General features: G+C 40.2%; 1 protein-coding gene across 3 annotated transcripts in view; it reads right to left on the bottom strand.

Annotated features, from left to right (window-relative positions):
- Window positions 1-6651: 6651 nt before the first annotated feature.
- The window catches only part of LOC133830889 (non-specific lipid transfer protein GPI-anchored 10), a 28769-nt gene continuing 18625 nt past the window's right edge, over window positions 6652-16795 (bottom strand). The window contains exons 2-4 of one of the 3 annotated variants that reach the window (XM_062260995.1): window positions 7620-7869; window positions 7182-7271; window positions 6652-7001 (exon numbers count right to left, since the gene is read on the bottom strand). In XM_062260995.1, coding sequence (XP_062116979.1) covers window positions 6859-7001; window positions 7182-7271; window positions 7620-7725 — 339 coding nt within the window. In that variant the 5' untranslated portion in view covers window positions 7726-7869 and the 3' untranslated portion in view covers window positions 6652-6858. Of the gene's footprint in view, window positions 7002-7181; window positions 7272-7619; window positions 8166-9768; window positions 16474-16795 lie in introns of those variants that run through there. The other 2 variants (XM_062260994.1, XR_009892265.1) reach the window with 2 other exon arrangements.

Here is a 16795-nt window from a genome sequence, read left to right on the forward strand (position 1 = left end):
TTTGGGGCATTCCCTCCGTTACGTACTTCGGACAGAGCCCCCCCTGAGCGAGAATGGCTGTCTCCTCCTACATGCTCCCCTCTATGGGAGTTAAGGCGATCTCGTAGGTCGCCTCCCTGGGTGGTTTGATGACTTTGTGCCGAACTCAAACGTTGACGCAGGTCTCCCCCAAAGAGATCGCTCTGGCGACTGCCGGTCCAGTGGCTCCTGCTAGATAGGCTTGGAGTCCGCCCTTGGTGGTGAGGATCTGGGCTTTCCCTTGGCGCCCTGCTACGTCGGGAAGGTCCAGCTGACGGCAGGTTTCTCCTACTACTTCTGTAGGCTGGAATATCTCAGACGGGCCGAGGAGGAGATGGATATCTGATTGGAGATGGAGGATGCCTGACTGGAGAGACGATCCTGGTTCTGTCTGGACGGATCAAGTTTGGTGGGGGCCTCTCGGCCCTACCAACTTGTTGGTCCCGAGCCTGGCAATCTGGACGAGGCGCAGGACGATTGTTGGGGACGGGCTGATGCTGCGAGCCCTCCCCGGATCTCCTTCGGGAATTTCCTCGAGCTCCCCTGGGCGCTCTCGAGGATGGTTGGGAGCTAGGAGTCGACGTTCTGACCGAACGACTGTATTGCTGTTGCCTAGCTCCAGGCACTTCTTCGAAGCTTGCCTCTCGATGGTGTGATGAAGGAGTGGAGTTGGCTGTCGAAAATCTGTCCGAGTGGCTATGCCTGGAGCGGTTACCCCGGCGAGACTTAGGAGCCTCGCCTTGCCTCTCTCCGACGTTAGCGTCGGTTGTGAGAGGGGGTAGTCGGGCCAGCACATCCTTGATCTGTTGCCTAGCTATTGCTAGCTGGCTCCTTAGCTGAGCGTTCTCCATCTCCACCGCTGTGTAATAACACAGGTTTGGATTAGGTGGCCGGGGTGCCGAACTTCCGGTGTCATCTTGGCCCGCCGGCTGCTTTCCTGGCCGCTGCTGGGCTTCAGGAACTTGTTCACCAGGGATGGCAGTATGATGAGCCTCCTGCCCATCATGCTGTTCTGCCTCGTTACCGTGCCTGGATCGAGTAGTCACCATAGTTGGATGTTTGCGACAACACTTAATCGAACTTGCTCTCAATGAAAGCACCAAATTGTTGACGCAATTCTTCGCCAACAGAAAATTAAGAAAAGAAGAGAAAGGGGTTAGTGCTAATGTTGAACCGAAACATATATATGATCTTAGAAATGAAAAGGTGACTCAAGACACGGTTTTTAAGTGGTTCAAAGGTTAAAAATCCTTCTACTCCACTAGTCAGTATTATTGCTATATACTGGATATTTGATTACAGGGTATTTCTTACAAGAGAGAATCCAACCACTATCAACTCCCAGGGTCTCCATATTTATAGGAGAAGGCACCTGGGAGTTGGTAAGAAGGTCATCCCGTGACCTTCTTACCTATCGTATCAACTCTGTGACATTCATGATTAATTCCTAAACCTGACACATAAGTGTGGTCAAATCAATAGGTAAGGAGATAATGGGCCGCACGGCCCAACCCGGTCGTGGGTGTCTGAATACGCACGTTCCTGCTGCGTGTCCGAGAAGTCAGGGGCATATCAGACACGTGATGTCTGATATATGCACGTTTACCTTGCGTGTGTTGACTTTACAAAGGGTCATAGCCTCCAACTCTAGTTCGTACCACGAGCCGGATACCTAACTCGACCTTTGGCCTTCAGAGTCTGGACTCAGTTTTCAGGCGATCTTGGTGAACCTGGGGTTATCTCGAGCTAAGGAGGTACGATCTTATGATGGAAGCTCCGGTTTTGGGGATGTCCATGAGATAACCATGATTAGGCCGCAGCTCAGCTCGCTAATCAGCCCGCGGGAAAATCAGGGCGTACACTAGGGTTAAAAGATTTTGGTCTCAAAAGCTGCATTTCTTATAAATAAACATTTTCTGTTTACACGGGATCCCAAAAATAATAAGATTAAAGCCTTTTACAAAGACTTAAGATTTAAGTACTAGCCACTCTAAGGAAAAACAGACGGTTAAGCATTTCTTGTCCTGATCCATTCCTCGGCCATGGCGGCCAAACAACTGGCTATGTACATTCAGCCCCGCAGCTCTCCGTCTCAAAGTTGGTCCAACTTGACTTTGCCTTTACCTGCACCACGTAGTACCCGTGAGCCAAGGCCCAGCAAGAAAACACAATAACAGAGCATAATCAATCAACATATAATCAAATATCTCATATTGCATAAGCATGTACTTAATCAGTTTAAGCTTTCATGACAATCAAGTATTCATCACACCAAGTATATCAATTCATATCAATAATCAATCCACATATGATAACTAGGGCTAGCGCCCTTAGGCCGCACCCTTTGTTTATCCCACTGACTCCGGCCCGCTTAAACCGAGCTCAGTGAATATTAAGCTGTCCTCGGCTACCAGTGGCCAATCCGCGCCCTGTGCGCTAATATTGTATACGACACCCTTAGGCCATTTATCACATGTCCCATGGCATAATATCATCTATGACATTATACAGATATCAGAAGCACTTAGTCCCATCACAAACAAATAACCGAGTGCAGTTTTCTTACCTTTAAATTCGCTAGCTTCGTTCACTTTGATCCATGAGCACGATCCCTCTTGAGCCCTAGCGCACACTTAGTCACAACCATAGGTCAAAATAATCACCAAACCTCAAGTCCAAAACCTAGCCTCGGGACTAATCATGAGCCCTCGGGAAGCTCTAATTCCACCAAACGGGGTGGTGGAATCGAACCCCGAACCCCCGGGCAAAAACCCTTGAAAATAACTCAAAAACCCCTTTCTGGAAACAGGGTAGCGCTACAGCGCTCTAAGGAGGGCACTACAGTGCTACAAACAGATCCCAAAATTGCCCAGAACACTTGGCCTAGCGCTACAGCACCCAAAGGCTAGTGCTGTAGCGCTAGTCACAGAACAGCAAAACTTGCCATTTTCTCCTTCGATTTTCCCCTAGCCAAACTTGACCAAAACTCTTCCAAACTTCACCCAAACTTAAAAACATGCTTACTAACATGTCTAACTCATCCCAATCATCCCAACCATACACAACTCAACCACATGCACCCAAAATCAAAGATTTCACCATGGTTGAACCTAGAATTCAAAAACTCAGCAAAACAGCCACTGAAACCACAAAGTTCAAAGTAGAACCCCTTACCTTTGCTGGATGAGTTTAGCCTAGGTTGTCCTCCTCCCAAGCTTGAGCTTCTCCTCCTCAAATCCTCAGTCCAAAACTCCCTAGGATTCCCACAAAACTTTGCTTAGAAAATCAACTCAAAACCAATACTAAAATTGATGAACTACCTTGAGTCTTACCTCAAATGGATGGTTTATTCTTGCTGAATCCCTGCTAATTCTTCCAGCTAGATCAAAGAAATTAAGCTCAAGCTTCTGCTCTGATTCTCCCTAAGTTTCTGCCCCAAAATACCTCAAGAACTGATGGAGATATGCCTAAACCGACCTTGGAAATGGCCTGCCCTTCTTTCCCTTCTTTTCCTTTCTTTCCTTTTCTTTTCTTTTCCTTCAGACTCTAGAATTTTCCCACTAAGGCATAAAATCTGATAACACTTATCCTATAGAAGTCAAATGACCAATCTGCCCTCCCTTTAATTCTAAGCCTTTAAATGCACCTAGGGACATTTTGGTCCTTTCACCCAATTCCCACTAATTCCTCGAATATCTCTAATATATACCGCTTACTTCCCAACACCTAACCAATCACCCATTATATTCTTAAATGTCAAAATAGACCCCAATATATTCTCTAAATTCCCATTTATACCCCCAGGCTCGCCCCGAGCCGGGTATAAATCCCCGCCGTGACTTTTTCGCTAAACTGCTCACTAGGATCGTCTCGAATCACAGATCACAAATATATCCACATGATAATGTGGTCTCAACAATTTATCACATATATATACAGTTATGCCCTCAACGGGCCAAAATTACAATTATGCCCTTTCTAACCTAATCATGGCCTACATGCATACTAATACACATAGTCGTGCATCTCAGATATTCAAATAGTCATAAAGCATACTTTTAATCATTAAATCACATATATTCCAATTATGCCCTCCCGGCACACTAATCAAGGCCCTTAAGCCATAATAGTAAATTTGGGTCGTTACAAGTTGACTGCTCGGCGTTGAGCATGACTAACAAAATCCCTGGAGTAAACTAAACCGAAAATGAGTGCAAAACAAAAAATATATACACTACTCTGCGAAAATAATTTCTTTGAGGAGAGGAATCAATTTTCCCCAAAGAAAGACATTTAGGGGGCTAATAATACTACTGAGAGATATAAATAAGGTGTTTTAAGTGTCAAATGGTGTTCAGAGGGATAAGGTTTAGGCTATGTCGTGTGCTTAAGCGGCTATGCCGTGTGCCTAAGGGGATGTCCTATGTGCCTGAGCGGCTCGTGAGGCACGCCGAGGGGGGTGCGCATCCGAGGAGCTCTATGTGTCCGAGCGGATCGAGGGGCACGGCGAGGGGTGCACATTCGAGGAGCTCTGTGTGTCCGAGTGGATCGAGGGGCACGCCGAGGGGGGTGCGCATCCAGGAGCCAGGCATGTCGAGGGCTGCCGTCCGAGGCTGCGCGTCCGAGAGGCTAGACATATTTGAGGAGTGGTGTCCAAGGAGCAAGGCATGCGTCCGAGTAGCAAAGAACAAAGCACCGAAGGGCTAGCAGTTAAGAAATTATTTTGGTCCCGAGGAACAAATAGGCATTTCCAATCGGCTAAGCAAACACAAGTTTACTAAAAAACGTGGAGCACAAACATGTTTTCCTATTCATGGAGTACAACAACAAGATCAAAAAGGGAACTTCAAGGTTTCAACAAGTTTCAAGAAAACTTCAAAGTTCATATAAACCCATGAACCCGAAAGTGCGATGGAAGATGGGAAACTGATAACTACCGTTTTCATGGACTGAAAAGTTTAATCGTGGGTTTACTTGAAAAGCCGAGAGAATATAGAAGGTCATTTTTGGAATTTTAAGACACAACAATTATTAAATTTACTGCAGATCCTTGCAAGGAGTTAGACGAAAAGTTTATCATATGAGAAAATCATATAATAAACTTGGGGGGCAAATGTTATCCCCAAAATTTCATTCAATGACGTGGCAATCAGATGGACAAGTGGCAGGGCATAGTCAATAAATGACAAATTAATAGTCAATAAATGTGTTATTTAAAGAGGTGAAAATGCTGAGAATTGACCTGAGGAGTTGTGATATTACTGGCCAGGAATAGGTTTAGCCCGACCGGTGGTGTGTCATGCCCGACTAGAGGTGTGCCATGCCCGACTGGTGGTGTGCCATAACCAACCAGTGGTGTGATTTGTCATGCCCGACCAGTGGTATGATTTGCCATGCCCGACTGGTGGTGTGCCATGCCCGACCAGAGGTGTGCCATCCCCGACCGGTGGTGTGCCATGCCCGACCAGAGGTGTGCCATGCCCGATCAGTGGTATGATTTGTCATGCCCGACCGGAGGTGTAACATGCACGACCGATGGTGTGCCATGCCTGACCAGTGGTGTGATTTGCCATGCCCGACCGGTAGTGTGATTTGGCCAAAGTTGTCTTGGTCGACCAGTTACTTCGGGAATGGATTTGGTTGGAGAATCTTAGAAGTTACCGTCTAGTGACTCTTCAGTAAAGCCTCAGTAACAGCTTCAACCCGAATCGCTCGTAACTACCGCGAGAATCTCTCAAATATCCTAGAATAATAGCTATTTTGTTCTAATTTGACTTTATTTGTATTTTATTAAATAAAGTTGGTTGAAACAACCAAGGACCCCGTCAAATGGGATATTTCTCATGTACGATCCATGAGCCTATAAATAAATTGCTCATGGCATCATTTAGGCTGATTTGATCTTTTTGAGACTTGAGAAACTCTCTAATTTTGAGACTTTGAGACTGTTACTTGGGGCATTATTGGGGTATTTTCTGAGAGAGCTTAGAGAGAGAAAGCTTGTATTCTCTAGAGAGAGAAACTTTGTATTTTTCTACTTATACTTAAGAAACTCAGTTGGCTTATGTTCATTTGATTTAAGTGTAGGATACATATATCACAACTCCAAGTGGATTAGGCTATTACCAATGAATTGGGGTTGAACCACTATAAAATTACTTGTGTTATTTATTTTACAGTCAATGTTTATTGTCGTTTTTGTGTCTACTTGCAGTTGGCCAAAATCGTGGTCAACAACTTTATATTATTATTTATTACAAAATTTTAAAATATTTTGATTTTTATAAATATAATTATTAATTTTTTATCTAATATTTTTTTAAAAAAATAAAAAATTATTTTTAAAAAATATTAACAAAACACTTCTTGTTTTTGAACTCCAAAATCTATTTTTTTGTTTTTATTTATTAACAAAATTTAGAAAACAATACAGCGGCCCTTTAACTTCTCAGCCTATTTTTGCTCCCTACTTCAAGGTTGAATATACATTAACACCTCTCAGCCTATTTTTGGTCTCTTACTTCACCGGTTAAATATGCATTTTTGGTAATGCAGTACTTATTCCATTGCTTAATTGAATCTGCCATGGTATATTTTTTTTGCGGGGTTCAAATCAAATAAAAATAATTTCAGTAAATTTTCTCATATAACTCTAAAAACTCCAAGTTAACATGATAGAAAATAGAATTATAATAAGATCTGCTTAAAAATGTCATAGAATTGAAATTAGCAAAATAGCTTAAAAATTCATAACACTACTACTTGTCAGTACCTAAAAGTCACAAAAACCCCAATATAGATTTGGTCCCTGTTTAACATTTTCAGATTATAAAATATGACTTAAGTAAGCAGAGAGGTAACCAGAGCTGCTACCATCACCACTGTAGTAAGATCACTGCCCCTCTTCAACCTGATGCTTTCACCTTCACTCAACCCATGTGCAGTATTCGGAGATCGTGGTACTGTTTGAAACATTGGAGCAGCTGACATATCCCATTCATCAAAAAAGGAAAAAAGAAAAATAGCATAAAAACTTGTGGGAATTATAATTAGATGTCTATATTTATATATCAACAGCTGTGTGTACAAATCAGGACCAATAGCATAGCACAGAAAAACAAAATGTGAGACATAGTGTTCTAAGTAAATATATTTGTGCGTACCTGCAATGGTAGAGTTTACACGAGTAGTGGAATTGTTGTTTGTCGACCCTAGAGACACTTGAGACCCAGGAGGACTAGTCACATTTCTCCCTAATAATTAAAATGTGACTTTAAATCAATCGCACAAGATTATTTCCACTAATCTGTTAAAAACAAATTAAATATATTGGTGCTTCTAGTAGATTAAACACAACGTATATGTACACGTAACTGTTTCTAACAACATGAAATGCCATAAGAACAATCTTTTTAAAACATCAAAATTATATTGTAATAAAATGGTACACAAATTTAATTAATGATTTGTATAATTTTTTATCATTCGGAAACTCATCATAAAATTATATATTGTTCACTAGACAAAATTCTTTCAAAAAGAATTTCCAGCATTTTCATTGAGTTCTGCTTGTTTTTTTGAATATGGTAGCTAGAACTTACCTGAACAAATAATGATGTCTACTTTAAGACTGCACAGAATTGGCAACTGGAGAGCAAGTGTGGTATTGATCGGAAGAGAGTTGAGTGTAGTTTCGTTGAGCAGCATGCAGAGGCACCGTGGCTGCTGAGCATAGAGTTGCTTGAGGTTGTTGCAGCACGACTGGGCTGGTGAGAGGGCGGTACCCTGCACAAACGTGGCACAGGGCGCAAGTGGAAGCAGCTTTGGGGCGCACTGAGCCACGGTTGTGTCCTGCGAAAGGGTGATAGAAGGTGAAAGGGAAATAGTGAAGAGGAGAATGAAGAACGTAAAAGAGGACATGGTGTGGTATCTAGATCGAGGAAATTGAAAAGATGATCGAAGCTCTAGTTGTGAGCAGTAGTGCTTCTATTGGCTAATGATCTTGAATGTGGAGGAGAAATTAGGAGTAAAATAGTTGAAATGGTTGCATGCTTGGAGTGTGAGTTATTACATGCATCGAGTGTGTTATTATCCATGAAAATTATATGCCTATACCAAAAGGTGCATAACTAACATGCTATATATTATTATTCAGCATAAAATAGATATATATATATTTAAACCAAAATATTATTTATAATTTTTTAAATATATATATATATATAATATGATACTCTTTTTAAACATAAATGAATATTTTATTTAAATAAAAATTAATATTATGTATTATATATTATTATAATAATGATATTTTATAATATTTAAATTTATATTAACATAAGTATTAAATATCTAGTCTTGTATTGCATATTATTCTAATAATAGTATTTTATATTATTTAAATTCATATTAATATAATTAGTAAAAACTTAGTATGGTATAATATTATCGTAATAATATTTTATAATATTTAAATTTATATTAATATAAATATTAAATATCTAGTTTTGTATTATAAATTACTATAATAATAATATTTTATAACATTTGAATTTGTATTAATATAATTAATAAATATATATTTTTAGTTAGTATAAAAATATATTCTGTTAAATATTTTGTTAAAGTTAACAAAACAAATTTTTTGTTTTGTTATCTACATACTTTTTATACAGAAGAGATATTCATATATATGTATATATATATATATATATGAGTGCATTCTTAATGGTTACTACCCATGGATGGTTACTTTAACATTACCTATTGGATTAAGATCAATAGTCCATATTTATAGTTGTTAATTAATATTTCTAAAAATAAATTTGAGTTTTTCAAATTTTTTGAAGGGTTACCTGATGAAAAATGTGTATTTATTATGAAAATATAATATTGTAAATTTTTTCATTTTTCAAATGTATGTCAATTTCTAAATATAGCTAGTGTTTTTTATTGGTCGAAAACACCATGAATTATAGAAAAAAAATTAATTAAATTCGAACTTAATGTAGAAAAAAATAACCATCGATAAGTCTTCTATATATATATATATATATATATATATGGAAGACTTCTCAATGGTTACTACCCATAGATGGGTAATAATAATTATGATGATGTGGCAACATAGTGACTTGGTATAGCAAGTCACCAACAAGTAAATATTTTTTTTCTATATTAATTTCGAATTTAGTTATTTTTTTTGTCATAATTAATGGTATTTCGAACTAATGAGAAATAATAGCTATATTTTGAAATTGACATGCATTTGAAAAATGAAAAGCTTACAATATTATATTTTCATAATAAATACACGTTTTTCATCAGGTAATATTTCTAAAAATTTGAAAAAAAATCAAAATTTACTTTTAGAAATATTAATTAACAACTATAAATATGGACCATTGATCTTAATCCAATAGTTAACATTAAAGTAACCATTCATGGGTAGTAACCATTAAGAGTGCACCCATATATATATATATAATTATGGAACAATTCTTTTATAGGAGCTTCACTTTAAGCCCTACCGGTAGGGCTCTCAGTGTTTCTCAACCCGTGAACAGTTTTCGGCGTGATTTTTTTATGACCGTGTATATTGTAGCTATTTAGAGTATCCTGCAAATTTTCAGAAAATTCCGAATAGTTTACAGTACTAAAAACTAGGTTCAAACATGTTGCTTTCCACGCGCATTAAAAAAATTAGTCACACGTGCAACATGTTTGAGTTTAGTTTTCGGTACTGTAAACTATTCGGAATTTTCTAAAAATTTGCAGGATGCTCTAAATAGCTACAATATATACAGTCTTAAAAAAAATCGCGCCAAAAACTGTTCACGGGTCGAAAACACTGAGAGCCCCACTGATAAGACTTAAAATGAAGCTCCTACAAGAGAATTATCTTATATTTATTTTTATATATATATATACACGGAGAATTCTCCCCATATATATATAAATATTCGATCGATTCCATCACGCCCGCCTCATACAGAAGGGGATGATTCACACTCCATTTCTTTGTTAATTAAAGATTTTTTTACACAAAGCTAATAATTGTGGCAGTTTTTGTCGTACAAATCGTGATAAACCCTAGTTGCTTATATAGGTTATGATCCCACATTGAATAAATTAATTAATATTTCACCTATTACAACCGATTTTGGTGACGCTGTCACTTTTATATCATTAAATTTTTTTTGTGGATAAATGAGGTTGTATATGTAATTGCACAAAAACTCTAATATTTTATTATTTATTTAAGGGTATGATTGATAATTTTGTGCGTCTGACACGCAGTGTAAATGCATAAGTAGCAAAATACGTAAATTAGCGTGACACATTAATATGTAACAAAAACATAATATTTTAGTCTTTAGACACAATTAAGAAATCACATTAATCTCAAGCTAATCATATCATGAAATTAGGTTACATGCTTCCCTTGAAATATTTTAAGGAGATGGAGAAATAAATGAATTAAAACTACAAGAGTAATTCGCAGTAAAAATACTTAAGTTTTTCAAAATTAGAAGTTTAATACCAAATCTTTTTTTACGGTATAAATACCTTCCCTCAACATTTCTTGACAATTTAGGTAACTGATGTTAAATTTTTTGTTAAGTGCTAAGGAAGCACCTACATGACAACAAGTGATTGACCCGCGTTTACTTTTAAAAAAATCATTAATATATATAAAAAAATTATTTATAAATGATTTAAAATATAATAAAAAAATCAAAATAAAATCCAAAAATTCTTTTAAAAAGTCATTTAAAACCTAAACATATTTATTTTAAAATTTTAAAAATGATTAAAAACTGTTGTACTCTAATTTAGTACGAGTTCACTTACTCAGTTTGGGTACAGCTGGTAGGTAAATACATGGAAATATAATCAAGTAGAATATCTGGTTATTAACCGAGCAGCTCGAGACTCGAAATGGTCAAATGTAGTATTAGGCATCCTGGACTTATTACGAGCCCGGAGTCAGATAGCTATCAAGCTTGAGCTCGTATCAGATATACAGCTCGTGAATACCCAGATATAACACATACTAAAGGATCCCAAGAGACTTGGGAATTATTTATACATTCATTATTGACCAGGCTGAATCATATTTATGTCATTTATAACCCAAGATAGCAGGAACATGTTTATTATGTTATCTGATCATATCCCAATGTAAATGGGAATAATCTGTATTAATTATATATCATATGTGTAATTACGTGTTTTGTTTACATGGTAACCCAAGTCTGTCCATGGAATTCCCCTATAAATACTGGGAATATTGGACAGGAAAGGGGACCATTATTCTGTACTACCGAAACTCTGCCAAAATAGAGAGAGAAACAGTAATAATATTGACTCGTGAACTAGGTGAATTATAACCATTGAACCACGTATAAGTTCGGTACTTTTGAGTGAGTTCTTGTTATTTCATTATGGTTTACTACTAAGCACTAATCGACCATTTTTACTTCTTAATTTCTCGTTGGCGAAAAACCACGTCAACAGTTTGGTGTTTTCATTGAGAGCGAATTAGTGCTACACAAGTCCCCGTTCATTTTTTGTCATGGTGGTCACTCGCTCAATGCACAACAATGAGGCAGAACAGCCCAGTGGGCAGGAGGCCCATCATATCGGTGTTCTCGATGAAAGGGGACCGGATGTTCAACAATGTCCGGGAAAGCAGCCGGCGGATCAGGGCAATACCGGGAGTTCGGCGCCGTTACCGCCAAATCCTGATCCAGTCTATTTGACTGCCATCAAAATGGAAAACATGCAGTTGAGGAGCCATCTCGCTAGGGCAAACAAGTAGATTGATGAGGCTTTGGCTCAGTTAGCCCCTCTTGCAACCAACGTTAATGTCGAAAAGAGGCGAAGTGGGTCTCATAAGTCCCACGGGTCGAGATCACCAGAATGCTCGGTCCAGTGACTATGCCTGCGGGGCAAGATCACCAGAATGCTCGGTCCGATCCAAACCAAATAAATCTATCAGGACCACCACTCCAAGTTCTATGCCTGCGGGGCGAGATCACCAGAATGCTCGGTCCAGTGACTATCACATGGGTTGTCAACATGTCAGTCGGTCAGTCAGGACTGCAACCCTAAGTTCGGTGCCTTCTTCACAGGCCCCCAGGAATGTCCATGACAATCCACGAGGAGGGGCTGGGACAGGCTCGCGAAGGCTTAATGCTCCAACAAATCCTTCCATACCATGATCGGATCACCGGGCACCGAGATCTAGGGACGTTGGAATAAAACAAAGACAGGCTAATCTAGTCCGTCCTGATAGAACAAGGACAACCTCACCAATAAGGCATCCTCTGTCACCTATAAGACATCCAACACCACCTCGTCCTCAACGAGATATTTCAGATTATGGGAATAGCAGGAGAAATCCTCCCCCATCCGCAAATACCTCCTCTCCACGAACGAGTGTTGAGAATCCAGGCCCTCGATCTCAACCGCGAGTTGTAAGCTTCGTAAACGGAAGTTACTGGATCGAAAGTCATCGTAGCGACAGATCCGAGAGCGACCTAAGAAATCACTTGAGTTCAGCGCAAAGCCCTCAGTATGACTCGCAACCCGACTTGCGCGATCATCCGAACTCGCAGAGAAGGTATCTAGCTCGGGATGAAGGTGTTAGCTATACTCGACACAAAGGAGGTCCGTCCATAGTACGCGACAATGGGAATGCCCTACCAAACCAAGCCCAAGCTTGGAGGGACAATAACCCATCAAACACGTACAATAGGACAGGAGCTGTTGAACAGCCCCCCAGTTAACCTAGGGACTAGGGACCAAACCCTCGAGAGACTAGCTCTAATGGAAAAGCAAATGAAAAGACTTTTATCTGGAAAAGAAAAGGATGATTGTGACTCAGATGAGGAGCTCGAGCCTTTCGCTCCAAACATTGTGGCAGAAACATATCTTATGGGTTTTAGGATGCCCCACATGTCAAAATTTGATGGAAATGGAGATCCATCCGATCACCTCAGAATGTTTATGTAATGCCCCGGGTTCCCTATTATGGTTAATGGCTGGATTAGTAGGCCGGGAGGGCCATAACTGTTTAATTATGCCATTAAATGTGTTTGTGCATGTTTATGAGAATTATATTATCATATGATGTTAAATGCATGCTTGTGAGTCCACATTTGTTTACAGGGGTATTATGGTAATTTGGCCCGTTGAGGGTATAATTGAATATTTGTTGTATGTTAATGATATATTGTGAGACCACATTATAATGTGGATTGGTTCGAGTATTCCGACATGAGACGATCGTTTAACGTGATTATCGGTTTGGTCATAACAGGTTTGAGCTCGGGGCTCGGGGTGAGTCTCGGGGTGATATTAAAGGTTATAGCGTTACCGGGGATTTTAGGGTAACGGGTTATGAAATATTGGTGTTTGAGGATATTGAGATTAGCGGGAATTGGGAAGCGTTAATTATTATTAACGGGTTTAGCGGAATGTACCAATTTTGCCCTTGGGGTGGCTTTGGAGACTTAAGATGACATAAGGGGTATTTTGGTCTTTTTGGAAGGCTATATGTGACTAAGTAACTTAGAAGGCTGTAGATAAAACAGAGTAAAACAGGGGTTAGTTTCTTCTCTTCCCGTACCTTCTCATAGCCTCATCTTCTCCATTGCCTTCTTTGAGAGTTTTGAGTTCTTGGTGGAGGTTCAAGCTAGAGGAACTTAGGGCTGGGTTGGAGACTTGGTTCTGCTTGTGTGGGAAGTTCAAAACAGGTTCTAAGGTAAGCTTTGACCATTGAATTCAAGTTAAGCTCTGTTTTTGTTCTAGCTTTTGAATCATGAGTTTTGGTGTGGAAAGTGTGAATCAATGAGGGTTTTAATGTTAGTTTGATTGGGGTTTGGTGTGAGTGAGATAAGGATGTTGTTTGGGGGTTCAATTACATGTTTGGAGAAGGTTCTATGATGGTTTGAGAGACTGGTTTGAGAGGAAAACGAACAGGGAGAAAATCTGGTTCGTGTGTGGTCGTTCTAGCTTTTCTGGGCTGGGTGCCGCGGCACGGCTTTTGCGTGCCGCGGCCCATGCGCGTCTGGAAGATGGGGGGGCCTCTTTGTTTGGGGCGTGCCGCGGCACAACTTTTGGGGGCCGCGGCCCATGAGGCCAATTTTGCTAAAAAGTGGTTTTTAGCTTAGGGATTCAAACCATAGGCCTCGGGGTTGGACCTAGTACCCGGTTGGGTAGTATTTGAGGTCTCGGGGGCTGGGTTTTGGTTTGGGAAACCCTCAGTTATCATTTTTATTGATGAATCCTATATTTTGGTTATGACCAGGTGACCGTCGAGGAATTTAAAGGTCGATCGTTCTCAGGGGTCGTTCATATAATTATTCTCACTCGAACCAGAGGTAAGAAAACAGTGTATGGATACAGTTGCACCCTGTATAGGTATATGACACGCATGGTTTGAAATAAAGGCGTGTTGGTTGACATATGTGGACATGGATTGCATATTAAATGCTGTTGAACGTTGTTTACCTGTTGAGACACTGACTAGTCAGGGACCGACTCTAAAGTCGAGAATCATGCATTGAATGGCTCTATAGCATTAATGCCAGATCGACCCTAGGGTCGAGGAACTTATAAGTGCTTGCCTGGCTTACAACCAGATGAATATAGCCAAGGTATGAGGCCCCGATGACTGTTTGTCACATGGCTAAGGGACGTTGTCCATAGTTTCGACTCCAGAGTCATGAGGAAGGTTATGTTGGTGACTAATCACCATGCACCTGTCCTAAACGAACTTATAAATGAATCACTATTCAGTTAAGCCCTGGTGACCCTATCGTCACATGGCAAGAGGGAGCGATGCTCATTACTGTGACTTTTAGCTATTGTCACCTATTTGTTGGACTGATAGTCCTAACTGGTTATTATGATCGTGGATGATATTATATCATGTTTTGTTATGTTTTCTTGCTGGGCCTCGGCTCATGGGTGCTATGTGGTGCAGGTAAAGGGAAGGAAAAACTTGGCCAGCCTTGAGTGGAGAGCTTGGGCGATGTGATGTACATACAGGGCCGCTTGACTGCCACGGTCAAGGAGTTCTCAGAGGGACTAGGGGTTTTCCCTATTTTTGCCGCTTAGGCCGGCGGAGATTGTATATATGGGACTGTAGCAACTCTTTTGTAACTTGAACTACTTGTAAACATTTTAAAAGACCCATGAGCAGTTTATTTACTTAATGAAAAGTGCCATTTCCTTTTTACTGGTTTTACATCTTAACCTGTTAATAATACTTAGATCACGTTTTTAACCAAAGGACTCGGGTAGCGGGTCAAATTTCTGGTTCACCGTTCACCGTAACTGTTCTGGGGTAGCCAGGGCGTTACAGTTTAACACCATGACGATGGCCCACAATGTCGGGCTTGATCTAAGGTGTATCCTATTCCCTGGAACTCTGGTCGGGCCTGCCAGACAGTGGTTTAAGTAATACAAGAGGCATTCCATAAGCTTGTGGAAGAAATTTTCTTCCGATTTCAAAAAAGCATTTCGAGCTTCACAGGCAACTCGGGTTGAGGCTGATTCTTTAGCCAACGTGAAGTAGCAACCTGGCGAGACATTGAAGGCATATCTAAGCAGATTTGCCAACATTGTTGCACGAGCTAGGGATGTTGATGACAATTCCAAGCTCATGCCATTGAGGACGAGAATCCTTGTCGGGGGCGACATATGGCAGGAACTTCAAACAAAAGGAGTTAAGAGCGTAGACGAATTCTTGGCCCGAGCTTAAGAGTGGATAAACCTGGAGGAGGCGCGAGCTTCAGTGGTAGGAACTGGCCAGACCCCTGTCCAACCCGTTGGAGCGGTAACGGATGTTGCAGCAACGACTCAAATCGTTTCCCAAAATAACCAAGGGGGGAATAATAAAAGGAAGGGGAATGGTGAGGGCGATCTGAGTGGGGCGAAGAAAACTAAATCCGGGGAAAAATTCAAACTTGTCTACGCTACTTATACTGACCTAACGGACACCCAAGAGCACATTTTTCTAGCAAATTCTAATTGCCTTCCATGGAAGAAGCCAAAACCGTTGAGGAACCAAAGCGCGAATGTAACACCCTAAACTCCAGGGACCATTACGGTGTGCCTTGTAAACAGTGCTAAACTCGCTAATCAAGTCATTTGTCCAAAATCGTGTAACTAAGTATGATTAGTGGTTTAGGGATTAAATTTTTTGGTTAAGATATAACGTTTCATTAGAACGTTTATTATATACATTGGGATCCCAAAAATATAATTTAAAGGTCTATTACAAGAAAATATTTACAACCAGCCAGTCTAAGCGGCAAAACAAGATTTAACCCTAGCTCCTCTCCTTCAAACCTCGGCCGTGGCGGTCGAGCAGCTGCATATGTACACATTGCCACCTAAGCTCTCCAACTCAAGGATGGTCCAACTTTCTTTTACCTTTACCTGCACCACATAGCACCCATGAGTCGAAGCCCAGCAAGAAAACTCAATATACTCATGAACAGTAATAACATGTCATCAAATCATAAGGCACACGCCTAGCAGATATAGCCCTAGTCAAGCAGGCAAACAAATCCACGTAAGGATGGGTATCCCGGATAAGGAATCTTGCCCTCCTGATGGGATGACTATCAAGTCAATCACAATAAGATAAGTGAATTATCATTGGTGGTTCCGGTAACCATATCGGGCTGATAGCCCTGAATAAAAGAGTGACAATGGTACAAGTCACTAAAGTGGGTTCCGTTCCCTTTATAAATAAGTG

Source organism: Humulus lupulus, chromosome 4 (genome assembly GCF_963169125.1).
Source record: "Humulus lupulus chromosome 4, drHumLupu1.1, whole genome shotgun sequence".
NCBI classification, from domain to species: Eukaryota; Viridiplantae; Streptophyta; class Magnoliopsida; order Rosales; family Cannabaceae; genus Humulus; species Humulus lupulus.